Source organism: Schistocerca nitens, chromosome 4, assembly GCF_023898315.1.
Source record: "Schistocerca nitens isolate TAMUIC-IGC-003100 chromosome 4, iqSchNite1.1, whole genome shotgun sequence".
In the NCBI taxonomy this organism is placed as follows: Eukaryota; Metazoa; Arthropoda; class Insecta; order Orthoptera; family Acrididae; genus Schistocerca; species Schistocerca nitens.
This window is the reverse complement of record NC_064617.1, coordinates 386,958,328-386,979,168: the sequence shown is the minus strand read 5'-3', so window position 1 is coordinate 386,979,168 and position 20,841 is coordinate 386,958,328. Positions and strand designations below refer to the sequence as shown.

At 38.6% G+C, this 20,841-nt stretch overlaps 2 protein-coding genes across 3 annotated transcripts in view; one reads left to right on the top strand and one right to left on the bottom strand.

The window, feature by feature from the left end:
• Positions 1–20,841, bottom strand: part of LOC126251554 (thymidine kinase 2, mitochondrial-like) — a 191,843-nt gene that overhangs the window by 169,270 nt on the left and 1,732 nt on the right. The window lies entirely within an intron of this gene.
• Positions 15,353–20,841, top strand: part of LOC126251553 (proton-coupled folate transporter-like) — a 243,161-nt gene continuing 237,672 nt past the window's right edge. Inside the window, exon 1 of one of the 2 annotated variants that reach the window (XM_049952065.1) lies at positions 15,353–15,508. In XM_049952065.1, coding sequence (XP_049808022.1) covers positions 15,503–15,508 — 6 coding nt within the window. In that variant the 5' untranslated portion in view covers positions 15,353–15,502. Of the gene's footprint in view, positions 15,509–15,612; positions 16,211–20,841 lie in introns of those variants that run through there. The other variant, XM_049952064.1, reaches the window with a different exon arrangement.

Below are 20,841 nucleotides of genomic sequence, written 5' to 3'. Positions count from 1 at the left end.
ATCCAAGCCATTTCCCTGGAAATGTTCTGTACAAATACTGTTGCACATTAATTCCAGAGTGTGGAGGTGCACCATCATGTTGGAACCATATCCTCTGCTGAACATGTAGTGGAAAATCTTTCAGCACATCAGGAAGATAGTTTGAGAGGAATGCATGATACCTTAGTGCAGTCAGCTGGCCAGGCAACATGTAGCGCCCAACCACCTGTAGCCCAATATTCCAGCCCAGACGTTGATACCAAAGCGAACACAATATCCACAGTCATGGGTGATGTGTGGGTTAACCTCACACCAATGGTGGGCATTGTGCATATTGAAGACACCCTCACGAGTGAATACTGTTTCATCTGACCAAATTACGGTGTTCACAAAGTCATCATTGGCTTCCTGTTGTTGTTGGAACCATTCACAGAATTGCATTCTCTGATGGCGATGAGAAGGATGCAGGTATTTCGTGAAAGCATAATGATAGGGGTGCAGCCCATGTTCATACAGCATGTTAATGACCGTGCTTTGGAAGACATACAGCTGTCTAGCTACGCTACGTGTACTTCGCCGAGGTTCTTAGCGTATGACCACCAGAATAACTTCCTCAGTAGTTGGGGTACAGCGAGTCTGTGGACGACCTGACTCCTGAAGGCACATCTCCAGATGAAAAAAAGCAGTTTTCCTGGATGGCGTCGACGAGGATGTCTAGCAGCATATTCACAAGCGGCAACACCAGCTTGGTTATGAAATGCACCAAGGACAAGAAGCATATCCACATATAAATCATTTTTCTATGCCATATGTCTACCACACTGATTTAGAGATTTACACTGAGAAAATTCGATATGTGTACGCATGTACATTGGAGTCCGTCATGGGGGCGTTACTCCGCTCGCATCTAGTCCCTGTCTGGTGGACAGCACATATAGTGTAAACACACTGTCAGTCCTGTGTGCTGTTCTACCTAATGCACATTACTCTTCTGACAGATATTGTTCTGCATGATTCAGCCTGACACCACTAATTGTGAAATGTTCGGTTTCGAATTACACTGTTTCCTTAATGGTAATAGACGTGATGTTTTCACAATTCTGTCGATAGAATAATAATAATAATAGACCGCATAGATCGCCAAATAACCCGCAAGTCGAAACAACAATAAAAACTATCAACACAATCATATGCAACAAAATAAATGAAAACACAACTATGGAAGAGTTACAACAACTGATTTATATAGGAGCACTCACTACACTAAATATACACACTAGGCAGAGATCAGAACCAACCAACACACAGAAGAAACCCACAAAACCAGCATGGCAACACAGGCTACAGATCAGAATAGAAAAACTGAGAAAATACATCGGACAGCTAACACAATTTATAAGAAATGAAATGTCAGAAAAATAACGAAAAAGGTTAGGTAAAATCTCACAACAAGAAGCGATAGAGCAATTAGATGAAAAGAAGCAGAAATTACAAGCATTGGCCAAACGACTTAGAAGATACAAAAAAAGTGAAAATAGAAGGAAACAAAACCGAACATTCAACACAAACCAAAAGAAATTTTACCAGACAATAGATAACACACACATTAAAATAGACAATCCACCAAACATAACAGACATGGAACACTTCTGGAGCAACATATGGTCAAACCCGATACAACATAACAGGCATGCATGGTGGATACAAGCAGAAAAAGATACATACAAGATGATACCACAAATGCCTGAAGTGATAATTTTGCAACATGAAGTCACTCAAGCAATTAATTGTACTCACAATTGGAAAGCCCATGGAAAAGATAAAATAGCAAATTTCTGGCTAAAGAAGTTCACCTCAACACATTCACATCTAAATAAATTATTTAACAGTTACATTGCAGACCCATACACATTCCCTGATACACTTACACATGGAATAACTTATCTGAAACCTAAAGATCAAGCAGACACAGCAAACCCAGCTAAATATCGCTCCATAACATGCCTACCAACAATATACAAAATATTAACTTCAGTCATTAAACAGAAATTAATGACACATACAACACAGAACAAAATTATAAATGAAGAACAAAAAGGCTGTTGCAAAGGAGCACGAGGATGTAAAGAGCAACTGATAATAGATGCAGAGGTGACATATCAAGCTGAAACTAAACAAACGTCGCTACACTACGCATACATTGATTACCAAAAAGCTTTTGATAGTGTACCCCACTCATGGTTACTACAAATATTAGAAATATACAAAGTAGATCCTAAATTGATACAGTTCCTAAGCATAGTAATGAAAAATTGGAAAACCACACTTAATATCCAAACAAATTCAAATAATATCACATCACAGCCAATACAGATTAAGCGTGGAATATACCAAGGAGACTCATTAAGTCCTTTCTGGGTCTGCCTTGCTCTGAACCCACTATCCAACATGCTAAATAATACAAATTATGGATACAATATTACTGGAACATACCCACACAAAATCACACATTTGCTATACATGGATGATCTAAAACTACTGGCAGCAACAAATCAACAACTCAACCAATTACTAAAGATAACAGAAGTTTTCAGCAATGATATAAATATGGCTTTTGGAACAGACAAATGTAAGAAAAATAGCATAGTCAAGGGAAGACACACTAAACAGGAAGATTACATACTGGATAACCACAGCGACTGCATAGAAGCGATGGAAAAAACAGATGCCTATAAATATCTAGGATACAGACAAAAAATAGGAATAATAATACAAATATTAAAGAAGAACTAAAAGAAAAATATAGACAAAGACTAACAAAAATACTGAAAACAGAATTGACAGCAAGAAACAAGACAAAAGCTATAAATACTTATGCTATACCAATATTGACCTACTCATTTGGAGTAGTGAAATGGAGTAACACAGACCTAGAAGCACTCAATACACTTACACGATCACAATGCCACAAATATAGAATACATCACATACATTCAGCAACTGAAAGGTTCACATTAAGCAGAAAGGAAGGAGGAAGGGGATTTATCGACATAAAAAACCTACATTATGGACAGGTAGACAATTTAAGAAAATTCTTTCTAGAACGAGCAGAAAGTAGCAAAATACACAAAGCAATCACTCATATAAATACATAGGCTACACCACTGCAATTTCATAACCACTTCTACAACCCTTTAGATCACATAACATCAACAGATACGAAGAAAGTAAATTGGAAAAAGAACACACTACATGGCAAGCACCCGTATCATCTAACACAGCCACACATCGATGAAGACGCATCCTACACATGGCTAAGAAAAGGTAATATATACAGTGAGACAGAAGGATTCATGATTGCAATACAGGATCAAACAATAAACACCAGATATTACAGCAAGCATATTATTAAAGATCCAAATACCACAACAGATAAATGCAGACTTTGCAAACAACAAATAGAAACAGTAGATCACATCACAAGCGGGTGTACAATACTAGCAAATACAGAATACCCCAGAAGACATGACAATGTAGCAAAAATAATACATCAACAGCTTGCCTTACAACATAAACTTATAAAACAACATGTTCCCACATACAAGTATGCACCACAAAATGTACTGGAGAACGATGAATACAAATTATACTGGAACAGAACCATTATAACAGATAAAACAACACCACATAACAAACCTGACATCATACTCACCAATAAAAAGAAGAAATTAACACAACTAATCGAAATATCCATACCCAATACAACAAATATACAAAAGAAAACAGGAGAAAAATTGAAAAATACATCCAACTGGCTGATGAAGTCAAGGACATGTGGCATCAGGATAAAGTTGACATTATACCAATTATACTATCAAATACAGGAGTCATACCACACAATATCCACCAGTACATCAATGCAATACAGCTACATCCAAACTTATATATACAGCTATAGAAATCCATAATTATTGATACATTTCCTAAATGCAATATAACATATACCGTACAGTTAAAAGGAAGTCACGCTTGATCAAGGTCCGCGTCACTTTCCATTTTTGACCAGACATAACATCTGAGAAAAGAAAGAAATAATAATAATAAGCAATGAGATACATACTAAACATCATGCCGTTACCAGACTCAATGTTGAAAGGCATAATTAGTGGGACCATGGTGATAACACTTACGAATAGTAATCGAGTTTGGACATAATTCGCAAAGCACATTGCTAGTCCTACTGGTAACGTAAGGCCCTAACGAAATGTAATGGACCTGAACGAGGCAAGAATAATATACTACTGGCCATTAAAATTGCTACACCAAGAAGAAATGCAGATGATAAACGGGTATTCATTGGAAAAATATATTATACTAGAACTGACATGTGATTACATTTTCACGCAATTTGGGTGCATAGCTCCTGAGAAATCAGCACTCAGAACAACCTCCCCTGGCTGTAATAACAGCCTTGATACGCCTGGGCATTGAGTCAAACAGAGCTTGGATGGCGTGTACAGGTACAGCTGCCCATACAGCTTCAACGCAATACCACAGTTCATCAAGAGTAATGACTGGCGTATTGTGACGAGCCAGTTGCTCGGCCACCATTGACCAAACGTTTTCAATTGGTGAGAGATCTGGAGAATGTGCTGGCCAGGGCAGCAGTCGAACATTTTCTGTATCCAGAAAGGCCCGTACAGGACCTGCAACATGCGGTCGTGCATTATCTTGCTGAAATGTAGGGTTTCGCAGGGATCAAATGAAGGGTAGAGCCACGGGTCATAACACATCTGAAGTGTAATGTCCACTGTTCAAAGTGCCGTTAATGCGAACAAGAGGTGACCGAGATGTGTATCCAATGGCACCCCATACCATCACGCTGGGTGATACGCCAGTATGGTGATGACGAATACACGCTTCCAAAGTGCGTTCGCCGCGATGTCGCCAAACATGGATGTGACCATCATGATGTTGTAAACAGCACCAGGATTCATCCGGAAAAATGACGTTTTGCCATTCGTGCACCCAGGTCCGTCATTGAGTACACCATCGCAGGCGCTCCCGGTCTGTGATGCAGCGTCAAGGGTAACCACAGCCACGATCTCCGAGCTGATAGTCCATGCTGCTGCAAATGTCGTCGAACTGTTTGTGCAGATGGTTGTTGTCTTGCAAACGTCCCCATCTGTTGACTCAGGGATCGAGACGTGGCTGCACAATCTGTTACAGCCATGCAGATAAAATGCCTGTCGTCTTGACTGCTAGTGGTACGAGGCCGTTGGGATCCAGCACGTCATTCCGTATTACCCTCCTGAACCCACCAATTCCATATTCTGTTAACAGTCATTGGATCGCAACCAACACGAGCAGCAATGTCGCGATACGATAAACCACAATCGCAATAGGCTACAATCCGACCTTTATCAAAGTTGGAAACGTGATGGTACGCATTTCTCCTCCTTATACGAGGCATCACAACAACGTTTCACCAGGTAACGCCGGTCAGCTGCTGTTCGTGTATGAGAAATCGGTTGGAAACTTTCCTCATGTCAGCAAGTTGTAGGTGTCGCCACTGGCGCCAACCTTGTGTGAATGCTCTGAAAAGCTAATCATTGCATATCACAGCATCTTCTTCCTGTCGGTTAAATTTCGCGTCTGTAGCACGTCATCTTCATGGTGTAGCAATTTTAATGACCAGTAGTGTAGTTGGTACTAATGTATGGGACCATTGGAGGATGGTACAAAGAAAACAGATTTTGCATCAACCACATGAAGTGGTGCGAATAAATTCATACCCATGATGTGGACAGGGCTTCTTCCAAAGCTGACGTATCTTCCATTTCTACGATTGTAGTTTGTAAGTACAAATGTTTTCTAGAGGACCCGCTGCAATTGCTGTTGATGAATAAGGTGCCAGACACCGTACCACCTGGACTACATTTACCAAATAAAAAATGTATGCCTCAACCCAGGAGCGAACTCACAACCTGCTGCATGCTAACCCAAAACTTTATACACTGCAGTGACTGCACAGTACATCCAATATGTGGTGACAGAGGTAGTCACCATACATATGGTTATAGTGTTGCCAGATTGTCACTCTTTAATGTTCTTTTTCTGCCAGATATACTTGTCAGACGAAATTTTGGGAGAGACATATTTTTTATCGCTGGAATGCAAGGTGTCACACTGTGAAGTCTGAGTGCGTGAATTCCTCATCACCTTGTGTAATCTATCATAGATCTCTTGAACAAAAAGCCTTGCCCAGTTCTTGAAAAATGGCACAGGTCACACCTGCCTACAAGAAGGGTAATAGAAATGATTCACAAAACAACCGTCCAATATCCTTGACATCAATTTGTTATAGAATCTTAGAACATATTCAGAGCTCAAACATAATGAGCTATCTTGAGCAGAAAAACCTCATCAATGCCAACCAAAACCGATTTCGAAAACATCAATCATATGAAACCCACTCACACTTTTCTCACTTGACATACTGAAAACTTTGGATCAAGGTAACCAGGTACAGGCAATGTTACTTTATTTCCAAAAAGCATTTGACTCTGTACTGCACTGATGCTTATTGTCAAAAGTACAATCATATAGGGCATCAAGCGAAATTTGTGACTGGATTGAGGGCTTTTTGATAGGGAGGACACAGAATGTGGATGGAGAGTCATTGTCAGATATAGAAGTACGGTCGGGTGTGCCACAGGGAAGTGTGTCTGCACCCTTGCTGTTCATGTTGTATATTAATGATCTTGCAGACAATATTAATACTAAAATCAGGATTTTTGCAGATGATACAGGTATTTATAATGAAGTACTATCTGAGAGAAGCTGCTTAAATATTCAGTCAGATCTTGATGCAATTTCACCGCAGTGCAGAGACTGACAACTTGCTCTAAATGTTCAGAAACGTAAAATTTTGCACTCCACAAACTGAGAAAACAGTGTCCCATGACTATAATATCAATGAGTCACTGTTGGAATCAGCCAACTCATACAAATACCTGGGTGTAAAACTTTGTTGGGATATGAAATGGAATGATCACATAGGTTCAGTCATCGTTAAAGTAGGTGGTAGACTTTGGTTTATTGGTAGAATACTGGAGAAGTGAAATCAGTCTATAAGAGAGATTGCTTACAAAACACTCTTGTGACCATCCTAGAATATTGCTCAAATATGTGGGGCCCGTACCAGATATGGCGAACAGGGGATACTGAATGTATACAGAGAAGGGCAGCATGAATGGCCACAGGTTTGTTTAATCCATGGGAGAGTCTCACAGATACTGAAGGAGGTGTAATGGCAGACTCTTGATGACAGATGTAAACAATCCTGAGAAAGTTTATTAACAAAGTTTCAAGAGCCAGCTTTAAATGATTGCTCTAGGGATATTTGACAACCCCTATGTATCTCTCACACAGGGATCATGAGGCTGTGATTAGAATAATTACTGCACACACAGAAGTATTCAAACAATCATTCCTCCCACACTCCATATCAAATGGAACAGGAAGAAACCCTAGTTACTGGTACAATGGGATGTATCCTCTGCCATGCACCTCATGGTGGTTTGCAGTGGATATATGTAGATGTAGATTCCGAATGATTTTTTTCTGTATATTTAATACCTAAATTATGTTAGTTGAGTTTCACAAAAAAACAATACCATATCTAATAATAGATTCAAAGTAACTTTTATGCTAGTTTTCGACATTGTAAATGATAACATATGCACTCACACTGTTAACTAGATGTTCAATGCGTCAGCTCAAATGTTTATTCATTTAATCCTAAGAATTTGACAGAGTTGATTTCTTCTATATCTTGGTTGTTATGAATAAATTTGTTCTTCATACATTTTGACTGTTTAGTTTTTAGATGTATCATGTTAGTCTTAAATATGATTAGATTCAATACATTTAGCTGAAACTGAGTTTCTAATGTAATGAGGATACTCATCAGTAATTTGGGATTTTTTCCTGCATCCTGATTTTCAACTAAGACAGAAGTATTGTCTGTGAACAGTACTGATGGGAAGTTGATGTTTAATGGGAAATCATTAACACAGAACAGAAACAAGACTGGACTTAGTATGAAACTTCGCAAGACACCCTTAGGGATTATTTTCCAATCAGAATAACCATTTGCCTCATTTAAAATAATGCTAACTCTTTAATTTCTGTTCCATAAGTAGGATTTAAGCAGTAGTAGGGCATTGGCCCAAGTGCCAAACCTGTAAAATTTGTGAAGGAGCAATGCATGATATACAGTCAAAAGTCTTGTGAAGTTGCAGAAGATTCCTGACACCTAATTGCTCTTGTCTAATGATGTGCTCCCAACAAAACTGTTTACTGCATCTATTGTGTGTTTCCTTGTTCAAAACCAAACTGATTGTGTAGGATAATGGAATATGTTGCAACGAAGTTTTGGATAACAGCATTTTTTTCAGATATTTTAGATTTGACTGGGAGAATTAAGACAGATCAATATTGATTGCCCATGACCTCTTGAGTCCTTTTCAAAATAGTTTAACTTTGGAATGTCTATCGCCTGACAAAGGCCTTAACGGCCGAAAGCTATAATTGTGTGAATCTTGTTGTTGCTCCTATCGCAACTCAGCATCTCTGCTGTATGGTGAGTAGCAACTTTTCTTCTCTGGAATGTCTCAGTACATTTGAGGAGTATCTCTCTTCCAAACATTGATGAATTACTTGATGTAGTGGGTGTGCAATTATGTTCTATACTGATTTAGTAACTTCAGTGGGTATTCCATCCAAACCTGCAGAATTTTTGTTTCTTAAAACTAAGACTGCATATCCTACGTCTGTCTTGGAAACTTTTGAAAATTTTGTAAGGTGTTCAGAGTTTTCATCAGTGCCAAATGGATTTTTTTGTTGTGATAAATGTTACATTGACATCATACTTCACTACAGGTATAAAGAATTCATTGAAGCGCTCTGATATTGGAGATAGACTTACAATTGAGTTTCCTTATGGTTAATATTTGAAATTTCTTGTTTACAGACTTTAACACCTTATTCAGATACAGAACCTGTCTTATTTTTATGATTTAAAATTACCCTGTTATTTGTCTATAATTTTTCTGACTTGACAACTCTTTTAAATATAACTTTTAAAAGTCTAACATATTCAATGAAATGAGTATTTAATTATATTTTAGTTCTCTGTGCAGCTGCTTGTTCCTTATACTGGAATTTTTTGTGCCCTTGGTGACCCACTTTGCTACTCACAATATAGCGGATATGCTGAGTTGCAGACAGGCACAACAAAAAGACTACTAAAGCTGTCAGCTTTCAGCTAGAAGGCCTTCTTTCAAAATAGACAAAACACACACACACACACACACACACACACACACACACCAATGCAACTCACACACACGTGACCACTGTCTCTGGCTGCCAGGGCCAGAGTGCAAGAAACTGCACATGATGGGAAAAGCAATCTGGATTGTGGGGGCAGTTGGGGGTAGGGGTGGGAGGGGGAGAGAGAGCAGGGTACATGTGGAAGACAGTAAACTGCTGTTAGTGGGAGCATACAGGAGCAAGATGGAGAGGAGATAGGGCAGCTAGGTCGTCTGGAGTTTAGACGGGAGGGGCAGAAAAGGAGGGAAGTAAAGACTGTGGGTGTGCTTGGAAGTAGAAGGCTGTGGAGTGGGAATAAGGAAGATAATAGTTGGGTGAGGGACAATGAGTAATGAAGGTTGAGGGTTACAGGAATGTAGGATATACTGTGGGAAAAGTTCCCACCTGCGCAATTCAGAAAAGCTGGTGTAGGTAGGGAGGATCCAGATGGTACAGGTTGTGAAGCAGTCATTAAAATGAAGAATTTTGTGTTGGGCAGCATACCTAACAGCTGGGTGGTCCAGCTGTTTCTTGGCCACAGTTTGTCAGAGGCCATTCTTGTGGCTGGATAGCTTGTTGGTTATCATGAACATATAGAATGAACCATAGTGTTTGCAGCTTAGCTTGTAGGTCACATGACTAGTTTCATAGGTAGTTATGCCTTGCTGGGATGGGTGATGCTTGTGACTGGACTGTAGTAAGTGGTGGGTGGTAGGATGTGTGGGATAGGACTTGGATCTAGACCTTTTATATGGATATCAACCATGAGGCAAAGGGTTGGGGGCAGGGGCTATGAAGGAATTGACAAGGATATTGTGTTGGTTTGGTGGGTAGTGGAATACCACTGTGGCAGGTGTGTTTTGGGAGGGGGGGGGGGGGAGTTAGTGAGTAGAACATTCCTCAATTCAGGGCAGTTGAAACCCTCATGGAAAATGTGATTCAGTTGCCCCAGCCCTGTGTGTTACTGAATCATGAGGGGAATGCTCCTCTGTGGCCAGATGGTGGGACTTTGGAAGGTGGTGGATTGCTAGAGAGATAAGACATGGGAGATCTGATTTTGTACAGGATTAGGAGGTTAATTACATTATCTGTGAAGGCCTCAGTGAGACCCTTGGTATATTTTGAGAGGAACTGCTCATCACTACAGATGCAAAACATTCATAGTTGGCAATGCTGTTTGAAAGGGACTTGGAGGTATGAATGGGGTGGCAGCTGTCGAAGAGGAGCTATGCTGGCGGTTGGTATGTTTGATATATCTGTGCCATGTGGTGAGTAGCAATATATCCTTTTTGTAATATTGTCATTACATCATCCTTGACTTTCCATGTCAGTTTATTTGTCATTTAATGTTCCAGGTTCTTGGTGGAAATGTTTTATTCAAGACATCTATAAAACTATTTAGGAATCCTTAAAAATGTTTATTACTTGAGATATAATGATCAAAAGACTATTTTCTCAGTTTTAACTTATCACTTAACATCAACAGTCCGCCCCTCGTGGTCTCGCGGTAGCGTTCTTGCTTCCTGAGCACGGGGTCCCCGGTTCGATTCGCGGTGGGGTCAGGGATTTTTCCTGCCTCGAGATGACTGGGTGTTGTTGTGTCGTCTTCATCATCATCATTCATCCCCATTACGGTCGGAGGAAGGCAACGGCAAACCACGTCCATTAGGACCTTGCCTAGTAAGGCGGTGCGGGTCTCCCGCATCGTTCCCCTACGCTCTGTAAAGAAGCATGGGACTTCATTTCCATTTCCAAACATCAACAAGTTTTCTGTGCCACAGTTCCTTCTCAGATGGGTTTTCTATTTGAAATGTGTCTGTGACAAAGCAGCAAACAATGCACTATGATCTGAGATATCTTAATACACGCAAATATGCATATGAAGTATATCTTATAATAACCAAGTGGTGGTAGGGGAAAACACACACAAAAGGATTTAACTTTTACTACTGCTGCTTGGTGCATAGATTTTTTATCTATCCATTTACATTATAATATCAACTATTGATTATTTTTTCAACAATATTATGAAAAGGAAAGTTGCTACTCACCATATAGCAGAGATGCTGAGTCACAGATAGGCACAACATAGAGACTGTCACAAATAAAGTTTTCAACCATTAAGGCCTTCATCAACAATAAACGACAGACACCCACACTCATGCAAACACAACTCACACACATGACTGCAGTCTCAGCAACTGTGATTTCATATATCTGAGACTGAAAGCTTTATCTGTGACAGTCTTTTTGTTGTGCCTATCTGCGACTCAGTATCTCCACTATATGGTGAGTAGCAACCTTCCTTTTCATAATGTTGTTACATTCCATCCTGGATTTTCCACTGATTGATTATTTTTGTTGTTATATCTTATAATAAGTGTGTTAATGTGTCACTTTTTTGGTAAATTCTTAAAATGAACCAGTTACTGTGTTGTTGTTGTGATCTTCAGTCTGAAGACTGGTTTGATGCAACTCACCATGCTACTCTATCCTGTGTGGGCCTCTTCATCTCCGAATAACTACTGCAATCTACATCCTTCTGAATCTGTTTACTGTATTCATCTCTTGGTCTCCCCCTATGATTTTTACCCTCAAAACTTTGCTCCAGTACTAAACTGGAGGGAAGCAGCACTTTATCTCCCACCTCTATCCTGATATCCCACACTCTTCCCAACCCAGCCTACTCCTTGCCCTCACCACTCAGATTGCTTCTCCCACCATGCGCAGTTGCTCACAGTCTGGCCTCATTGGCCAGAGACTGTGGTCATGTGTGTGTGTGTTGTCTACTTTGGAAGTAAGCATTTTGGCTGAAAGCTCACATATTTTGCAGTCTTTTTATTGTGCTTGTCTGTGACTCAACATCTCTTATAAATGGTAAGTAACATTCTATCCTTTTCATAATATTATCATTATTCCATTGTTTAAATTACTGTAACATTTGCTGGTAAATCCATAGTCCAGTAGCTCTCAGAGTCCCATTCTTCATTTAAATAATTAAAAAAAATTCTATTTCCATAATTTATGTCACTATGAAGTAGTACACAAGAGCCTCCACATGACTTGTTTCTGCTCCAGAGCTGCTCAATAACTTTGAAATTCTGATGTTGTTTAAAATTTTAATTTTGTCATCAGTGAAACAGCGCCCATTGAAATAAATAACTCTAAAATTTGCACATTCTGACAAAATGTTTTCCAGTTCAACTGTTTAAGAGTTTTTGTGATTTGAAGTGTCAGGTCTTAAACTCTTTATATTCCAATGCATAATATATCTGCTCTGACTCTTACTTATAGGCTTTAGCATGTTTTTTTCCAGACAGTGGTTTGGCTTTATTGCTACACGTGTTATCAGCTCCATCACTATTTATATGTTTCCCTTATTTTTACAGCTTGGCGAGTATCTGTGAACATCTTACTAAATAGTTGAACCTAACCGGCTTGGATGTAAACTCCGTTACACGAGGTACTTTGCACATATAATTTTGTTGTCGTCGACGAATACCACTCCCAGTTTATTGCATTGTTGTATAGCATTGCTGTTAGTTCTCTGCACTTAGCAGCAAATCACCAATCTCCTGCACACAACGCCACTGGGGCTACTAATCTGGAAGTAGGGGCTTCTGCCATTTTGAATTGGGTTCCTTGTGTAATTTATGATTACTCTTCACTGCGGTGGCAAAGGGAATTTGTTCCTATGTGAATAAAAACACTTTGGGATTCTTGTTTTGCTTATCTACTGTACTTTCTCTTGAATTTCAAAATGGATACAAAGTAGAATCAAGTTAGTGGAGCACTTAAATGCGCAATGGATCCATTCAAATGATACAAATACTTTGGTGTTACAGTTTGTGAGATTTGTTTGTTGGTGGGCTACTGAGAAAACTTAATCAGTTGAGAAAGCAGACTGATAATAAAACACTTGTGTGACCCATCCTACAGTAGTGGTCAGATGTGTGAAACCCATACCAAATAGAACTTAACAGAGTAAACTGAGCATATACAAGGATTATAAAATGTTTCACAGTATGGAGTGCCAATGGCCCTGCTGCAGTGGGAACACTGATTCCCGTTGGATCACTGAAGTTAAGTGCTGTCAGGCTTGGCTAGCACTTGGACGGGTCACTGTCTGGGTCTGCCGAGTGCTGTTGGCAAGCAGGGTGCACTCAGCCCTTGTGAGGTCAGTTGAGGAGCTACTTGATTGGTAAGTAGTGGCACTGGTCACGAAAACTGACAATGGCTGGGAGAGTGGTGTGCTGACCACATACCCTCCATATCCATATCCGATGGTGCCTAAGGGCTGAGGATGACACGACATCTGGTCGATACCATTGGCCTTCGAGGGTAGTTCAGATGGTGTTTGTTTGTTTTTATTACTGAATGGAGTATCAGATGGAATATGTGACTGATTGAAGATTTCTTGCTATGAAGGGTGCAGGATGTTATCTCGGATGAAGAGTCATCGACAGATGCAGAAGCAATTTTGGGTGTACCCCAGAGAAGTGTGTTGTATATTAATGATCGTGTTGTATACTAATGATCTTGCAGAGAGTATTAACAGTAACCTCAGATGTTTTGCAGATGATGTTATTTACGATGAAGTACAGTCTGAACGAAGCTGAACAAATATTCAGTCGGAATTTGATAAGATTTCAGAGTGGTGCAATGATTGGCAACTTGCTTTAAATGCAGAATTGTGCACTTCATGACACAGTAACATATGAATATAATATCAGTGAGTCACAGTTGGAATAGGTAAATTCATGCAAATACTTGAGTGTAATGCTTAGTAGTGACATGAAGTGGAATAATCACACAGGCTCAGTTGTGGGTAATGATGGTAGCAAACTGTGGTTTATTGGTACACTACTACAGATGTGCAATCAGTCTACAAAGGAGATTGCTTACAAATCACTTGTGGGGACCCATCCTAGAATACTGCTCAAAAGTGTGGGACCTATACCAAATAGGGCTAGCAGGTGACATTGACTGTATACAGAGAAGAGCAGCATGAATGGTCAGAGGTTTGATGACCTGTGGGAGAGTGTCACTGAGATGTTGAAACAATGAAACTGGCTGGCTCTTGACAGTAGATGGAAACTGTACTGAGAAAGTCTACTAACAAAGTTTCATGAACTGGCTTTAAATGACGACTGCACGAATGTACTACAATCCCCTACATATCACTCCCATAGGGATCATGGATGAGATTACGTGAATTATGGCATGCACAGAGGCATTCAAACAATAATTTTACCTGCACTCCATATTTGAATGAAATGAGAAAAAGCTTTAATAACTGTTACTGTGGGATGTACCCTCTGCTATACACTTCACAGTGGTTTGCAGGGTACAGATATAGACAGGCAGCACTCAGCACAAACTGAACAGATTTGTTGGACTTGTAGACAATTGTCACAGAAATGCTAAAATACCTGAAGAGGCAGATACTTGAAGATAGAAGCCAACTATTTGCCATACCCCAAAAGCCTATTTACGAAGTTTCAGGAACCAGGATTAAGTGAGGAATCTAGGAACAGATACAATGATACTGTATAACATTTTATTTCTGGTCAGCAGATGAAATTGTGTTCGTTGTATTTGAAATAAAGTGTTTTCTCTAATACAGTAATTAAGAATGTCCATCTTCAGTAAAGCAATAGCTTACAATTTATTTTCAACGTGAATGTTTCGAATTAAAAGCATACGGTGAGTGAATAATTAATAGGGCTATATTTAGATATCTGAATGAACATTTGCATTTGCACTACATTTACGTGTAGAGATATAATATGGTCTGTGTGGGTGTGTTAAGCCAGAGTACGTTTTTTATTGTCCGTAATTGGTGTTCGGTAAGTTTTTTGGTAACGCACACAATTACTGAATAAAAAATTTCTGGTATATTCTTTTGTTTGCGCTGGTAAGAGAAACATCGCTACTAGAGGCAGCAAATAAAGAAAGTACGCCTACACAGTAGAACCTCTATGTATTTGCTCAAAAAAGCAGAACCAGTATAATGTGACGCATGGTCACGTACAAGGTCATATGCCTCATGACGTAACAGCTAACTTGCGTGAGATTAAACGTATCACATGACATTTGCAAAAAAATAAAAATTTTCTGTAGGTATTCGCGACATCGTTTCCAGATGACGGTAAGCCAACGATTTTATTTATATTACACGTTGTATTGAAATACTTATGTTGGATAAGACACAATTTATTGAACAAAACGCTTTGTCCTGTAAATTATGTTTTGACAGTTGAACAATTGTTTCTAACCCTTTTTCCCGGCATCTGTCAAAAGCTGTTGCTTTCAACTTTCGTTGAGATGGTGGGACAGCAAGCTCCCTGTTGTGACATGTTATACCGTCGATGACAAGGATAATGTGGAAGCAGTGAACTGAATAAAAAGAAGTTACATGGCGTGCAAAATGAGACGGCAAATGAAACATGATGCACACCCTACCGAAAAATAGACGCGGCTCCACTCACAAATCAAAATGAGTTTCGTGATTTCAAATAAATGCGCTTGCTCGTTTTAAATAGATGCGATCATAGTGACGTGATTTGCATTGATGAATGTTGTGTAATATTTTTTTTTACAACCTTGTCGTATCATTTATTTGATATCAGTTTAGAAAACTTGGCAGCGTGATGGATTCGCAACCAGTGAAATGATAGTGCATATCATAGTGTTAGTATTACATAATACATTTCTTTTCCAAATGTTATGTTGTGCACGCAGACTGATACTCAGTGAGTGACAGAACTGCCGACACTTCGACAAATATTTCTGATCGTTAAAGAGGAAAATGCTGCCTAAAATATCGCATATTCTAGATAATTACGTAACCGTACGTGCAGACCAACAATTCCTTTAACTTATAACTGTATTCCATCAGTTACGAGGAACTGACAGTTCGACACGGATTTAGTTGAGAAGCAGTCTACCCTACGTGATTGCTTTTTTTAACGTCTTTGTCATCAGAAGTTTTTGAATCATAAAATCTGTAATAAAGGCTTACTGCTATTCCTTATAGTGGACGTGTCATTCCTCAAATTATATTGTGCCTAATTGTATCAAAAACTACCATTTTTCTCTTTCTTTTTCTGCAGTTATGCACACACAGATATCAAACGAAGTCTTATATATTTATGAAGAAAATAAGGATTCAAAATGAAACTACAAGAAAATATTTGTGAAGTGTTCCATTTTCTTCACCTCTTTCTTTGTCTCCCATAATACCAAGTATTAGATACCTGAACTAGTGATCTTTTGTTGGCTGGTCATGGCATGATCTCAGTTTTACTAGCCATTGCAAGCTCAACATTATTTGAATATGCTTGATTATAGTGTGGCAGATGAGACATTTCGATCTGTGTTTCTCTCTCCTCTTTCATTAAAAATGAAACCATGCCTCACGATAAAAAAAAAATGCAGCAAATTGAAATGATTGACTGCTCTCTTCTGTATTTTACGTCTTTCCTCTTACTGTACTGTAATGTATTTCTAATTATTTTCCATTGCATCAACAATTCATTTAGATGTTGTTGAACCATTAAAGCAATTAAGACGTGTGATAAAATGACAAAAATGAGGACAGCAGAACAAATTAAGACTAATGATATAAACCTGCTATAGACTTCATGCAGTTATTATTTTCATTCATGAATTGTGTTTTGTAGATCCCACTACTATACTACTAAACAAATGCAATTATGGGGAAGTCATTCTGTACCATACATGAACAACAATCACTAATGATGTCGTGTATGACTTGATTTATTTCTCAGCAGTATGTGGTGTTCTCCATTAACGATGGAAATCACCATAACAGATTCTGCAGAAAAATAAATACTGAGTGTTGAAGCTAATTCATGCGTTTCTTATTACCCTAATCAGGAAAGCTTTCCTTTGTTGCTACATACCAGTTATGTGAGGTAACTTCTAACTTTTTATTTTATTTTATTTTGATCCAACGTCAACTGATTACAAAAAAAGTTTTTTTTTTGTTGTTTTTTTTGTTCCAGTCTTCGGGATATGTCAGAGCCTTAATAGAGTTACATATTATTGCCTGGCACTTTTATCTACACATTTTTTTCTAAATTTAGTTGAGAGAACAATGTTACATATATGGACTATACATAAAAACAATTTGTTATTGCAATACTTAGATTAAGGAATCTACAGTTTGTGACACAGTATTCAGATCTGAGATTCGAATATTTACAGTTTGTGACACAGTCTAAGAGCTGAGATTACATATATTTTTAGATAGATGGTTTTCCATCATACGAGTGTACCAAATCTAGAAACTCATCTGTTGAATATACAGGATTGTTTAGGAGCCATAATTTTAATTTTGTTTTTAGTTTTGTAATTGGCAATTTGGAGATAATAGGATGGAAGCAATTCAGTAGTTTTATGCCTGTATAGTGAGGGATTTTCTCATGAAGTGTTGTTCTATGAGTGGTGAAGCATGACCATTGTGATACAAAATGTATAAATAAAATGATAAAAAGAGAAACTACAGATGGATCCACAAGGAAGAAGAAGGAAAGTCACACAGTATCCTGGGACAAGTAATCCATAAAGGCAGTGTGAGAGTGGATCTTAGAGACCTTCATAATTAATTCTTGTTTCTACTACAACTTTCCTTCTTTCTCCCAAATCAAAATTAGCAGTTTTGTGGCTTTACAGTATTTGTGTTGTTGTCTTATGGTGCTGCTTCATAGAATTTTTCCTATCCAAGTTTCGATTAAGCACACCAGGCAACAACAAAAATAAGCCACCCGCAGGAGACCTCAAACTAATACCATGTAACATAACTTCTAGCATTGATAATGGTCGGAATTTGGTGAGAAAAATGTGTCGACAAGTTTCTTTAGATATGTTATGCCCAGCTGAAGACCCTATTTAATGGTTAGAGTCCTTACAACAATCAAATAATGAGATGTTTTATTTATTTATTTAGCATCCTTGTATCTAATCATTATAAAAATGATATAGGATTTGTCACTCAGTGCCTTACATAGAAAAAAGGACACGAAAAGATTTACAATTATGTTGTTGTTGTTGTTGTTGTGGTCTTCAGTCCTGAGAATGGTTTGATGCAGCTCTCCATGCTACTCTATGCTGTGCAAGCTTCTTCATCTCCCAGTACCTACTGCAACCTACATCCTTCTGAATCTGCTTAGTGTATTCATATCTTAGTCTCCCTCTACGATTTTTACCCTCCACGCTGCCCTCCAATACTAAATTGGTGATCCCTTGATGCCTCAACAAATGTCCTACCAACCGATCCCTTCTTCTAGTCAAGTTGTGCCACAAACTTCTCTTCTCCCCAATGCTATTCAATACTTCCTCATTAGTTATGTGATCTACCCATCTAATCTTCAGCATTCTTCTGTAGCACCACATTTCAAAAGCTTCTAGTCTCTTCTTGTCCAAACTATTTATCGTCCATGTTTCACTTCCATACATGGCTACATTCCATACAAATACTTTCAGAAATGACTTCCTGACACTTAAATCTATACTCAATGTTAACAAGTTTCTCTTCTTCAGAAACGCTTTCCTTGCCATTGCCAGTCTACATTTTATATCCTCTCTACTTCGACCATCATCAGTTATTTTGCTCCCCAAATAGCAAAATTCCTTTACTACTTCAAGTGTCTCATTTCTTAATCTAATTCCCTCAGCATCACCCGACTTAATTCGACCACATTCCATTATCCTCGTTTTGCTTTTGTTGATGTTCATCTTATATCCTCCTTTCAAGACACTGTCCATTCCATTCAACTGCTCTTCCAAGTCCTTTGCTGTCTCTGACAGAATTACAATGTCATCGGCGAACCTCAAAGTTTTTATTTCTTCTCCATGGATTTTAATACCTACTCCGAATTTTTCTTTTGTTTCCTTCACTGCTTGCTCAATATACAGATTGAATAACATCGGGGAGAGACTACAACCGTGTCTTACTCCCTTCCCAACCACAGCTTCCCTATCATGTCCCTCTACTCTTATAACTGCCATCTGGTTTCTGTACAAATTGTAAATAGCCTTTCGCTCCCTGTATTTTACCCCTGCCACCTTCAGAATTTGAAAGAGCGTATTCCAGTCAATATTGTCAAAAGCTTTCTCTAAGTCTACAAATGCTAGGAATGTAGGTTTGCCTTTCCTTAATCTAGCTTCTAAGATAAGTCTTAGGGTCAGTATTGCCTCACGTGTCCCAACATTTCTACGGAATCCAAACTGATCTTCGCCACGGTCGGCTTCTACTAGTTTTTCCATTCGTCTGTATCTATCTTACCCCTAGTGACATAACCCTCTACTTCCTTACATTTGTCCTCTAGCCATGCCTGCTTAGCCATTTTGCACTTCCTGTCGATCTCATTTTTGAGACATTTGTATTCCTTTTTGCCTGCTTCATTTACTGCATTTTTATATTTTCTCCTTTCATCAATTAAATTCAATATTTCTTCTGTCGCCCAAGGATTTCTACTAGCCCTCATCTTTCTACCTACTTGATCCTCTGCTGTCTTCACTACTTCATCCCTCAAGTATATGTCCATAAATAAAAGGCTGCATTTCACGTGCTGTTCCAGATACTTCCAGAAATTTTCTGTGGAAATAAGATTGGACTAATTTTGTGAGCCAATTGAGGGTGCAATAGTTTAGTGTGTTAGTCAAGCTAGGAATGTATACGTTCACTCACAGCAGCAAATCGTATTGTGTTTGGTATCAGAGCACGAGACTTATCTCCAGTTCCCATTAGGTAGCCTCTTGTTATAACCACTCTGCTTATGCCATGTTATATGGCTATGAGTGATGCACAATTCTTTGTAGACATGTTTGATGTGCGGTCATGTGTACGTCAGAACGTGATAGCTCTTTTCGGACAACCTGTCACATCTCTGTGTCGAACCAGGTTATTGACACAATTCCATCCAGTTGACTGAACATAAAAACCTCTTCACTTCAACTATACCATATACAACACTCCCAAGTGATCATTGGGCTTCTTTAAGACTGTGAGTAATATTTTGTACAGTCAGCCAAGTTATTATGTATTGGATGAATGGATGACTATTTCCACTCAACATTGTTTTCTGAATATAAGCAGATATGTTGTGCCTGTCAGGACATCACTTTGATATGGATCATATTATTTGTGTTCTTAAGCTTTAGCAGGTGAAGCCAGTTTCCAAAAAAAACTTCTGATGTACCATATGTTGTTAGATGTAGATACAATGTGGTCTACAAACCAGAAGAATTTTGTAGAAATTGGCTGAACAAGAAAGAATGTATTAGTGTCCTATGTGACTAGGTAGTCCATAACAACAGACATTTAGTATTACAATAATGGAAATTCCCAGATGGAAAAATACATTAAATAATGGAAAGGCAGGCACCCACATGTAGCAGATCAATATGTGGTGCACATAAACATGTAACAAAAACCAGTATTCACATTAGTTTTCG